Genomic DNA, 1969 nt, shown 5'->3' on the forward strand with positions numbered 1-1969 from the left:
ATCACGTGATCGGGGATCGGAGCCGATCACGTGATTTTCAAAAGATTGGAATCGGGAGAAAAAAATCGGGGATCGGGATCTTTTTTTATTAATTTTTTTATTAATTGTTACAAAACAAAAAGGCCCATGTTCAAGTCTTAAAGTCATCCTGAGGCCTTAGTTTTGGTTTCAAATTACAGAACATCATGTATGTGTTGCTTCTTTGGGGCTTGTTTTCATAGACCTGGTTGCTTATTTCTCTCAAATCTGGCAACAGAGTGGGCAGGGCGCAGTGTCTAATTGTAGCAGTAAGCTAACGAGTACTGATAAGCTTTATTTGTTTTGATCCAATGCTGCACAACTGAACTGATCCAATGCTGCTGTGAAAGAAAGAAGCTATATCCATGTTGGATAGAATATCCAATTTAAATAAAAAAATAACCTTAAGGGACAACTTGAATGCTTTTTTTCTTTTTTTCCTCTTAATGCATTGCATAAAGATCGGATCGGGAAAAATCGGTATCGGCTAATTGTCAAAATCAAATGATCGGAATCGGATCGGGAGCAAAAAAAGGTGATCGGGACATCCCTACCGGAAACCCCAAGTTTTCCCTGAAGTTAGCCGGCTAAGCAAAAATTCAGCTTCGTCGTACAGGCCTCTGATATTGAAGCTCAAGTCGGTGGCGAGTGATATTTTTCCTAAAACCATAATACATTGTTAGCCTGACCATGTTTCCAGCTCCCAGGAGAAATAATAAAGAGGCAGAGGAAACAAACATTGATTCATCACAGGAATAAACATTGTAATCCCCCATGATGCAGCAGGGAGCGAGGACGACTGTCTGAAAAGCTGATTACGTGTTCTGATGCTTTCCTTTATTAACGAGCGGTTTACTGAAAGGCACTGTTTGCTCCTGTGGGCGTATTATTGTCTGTAAAAGCGCTGAGTCACTGGGAACACTCCCAAGGGCACATCATCAGTGTATGTTCCTGTAGTGAGGTCTATAGGTTTTAGTGCATGTAAGTGGTCTGGTATGAGAAAAATAAAAAAACATTATTTTGCAAAAAATACAAATTTGAAGCTGAAAATTAGTATAAAAGGGCCCCTTTAATATGTCAATATGTTCATAGACTTTCTCAAAAGGTTGAACTACAATCCTTGAGCAGGTTTTCATTCAGTGGAGACCTTTTGACTTTAAAGCAGTGGACAAACACTACGGAAAGACTTAAGGCGATGTAGAAAATAAATTCTTTGTGTTGACCTTTTCCAGATATCTTCAATGTGGTATTTCCACTTGTTTTGTTCAGGTCGGATGACAGAAGGAACTCCATGAGAGTCAGACGGTGAGCCAAACACAATGTCCTCTGTTTGCTTTGTCTTTCTCAGAGCTTTATTATTCTAACTCCACTCTCTCAGCAGTTTTAATAAAGCCCAGTACAGAAACTGATCCTGCTTCTCACCGCTGAAGTTGAGCAGGTGTGTGAAGAAGAACGACTCGCGGTGGAACCTCTCGATGTCCAGGATGGTGGGGCCATCCAGCCCGCTGCGCAGCGTCTTCTTGGAGCCGCTTTTATCCGCGATCAGAGACTCCAGCATAGTCCTCACCATGTAGAGCTACACACACACACACACACACACACACACACACACACACACACACACACACACACACACACACACACACACACACACACACACACACACACACACACACACACTTTGTTTATCATCAACATGCACTTAAAATACTGTACATTTGGAGATCAAGGAGGAATCAGGAGGTACTCCAACTTAGGGCTGCTCAATTAATCGTATTTTAATCGCAATTACGATTATGGCTGGCAACGATTACAAAAACAACGTAATCGAAATAAAACGATTATTTTTTTTATTATTTCAGTTGAATTACACTTAATGTTCAGGGTAATCAACTGTTAAAAACAAACTGTTCAAAAAAAAATTCTCCAATAAATTGATGTTTTCAAAATA

General features: G+C 40.2%; 1 protein-coding gene across 1 annotated transcript in view; it reads right to left on the bottom strand.

The window, feature by feature from the left end:
• The window catches only part of cyfip2 (cytoplasmic FMR1 interacting protein 2), an 84704-nt gene that overhangs the window by 51755 nt on the left and 30980 nt on the right, over nucleotides 1-1969 (bottom strand). Inside the window, exon 17 of the mRNA XM_010794381.1 lies at nucleotides 1441-1594. Coding sequence (XP_010792683.1) covers nucleotides 1441-1594 — 154 coding nt within the window. The remainder of the gene's footprint in view (nucleotides 1-1440; nucleotides 1595-1969) is intronic.

The sequence above is a fragment of the Notothenia coriiceps genome, unplaced genomic scaffold (assembly GCF_000735185.1).
Source record: "Notothenia coriiceps isolate Sejong01 unplaced genomic scaffold, NC01 NC01_scaffold00037244, whole genome shotgun sequence".
NCBI lineage: Eukaryota > Metazoa > Chordata > Actinopteri > Perciformes > Nototheniidae > Notothenia > Notothenia coriiceps.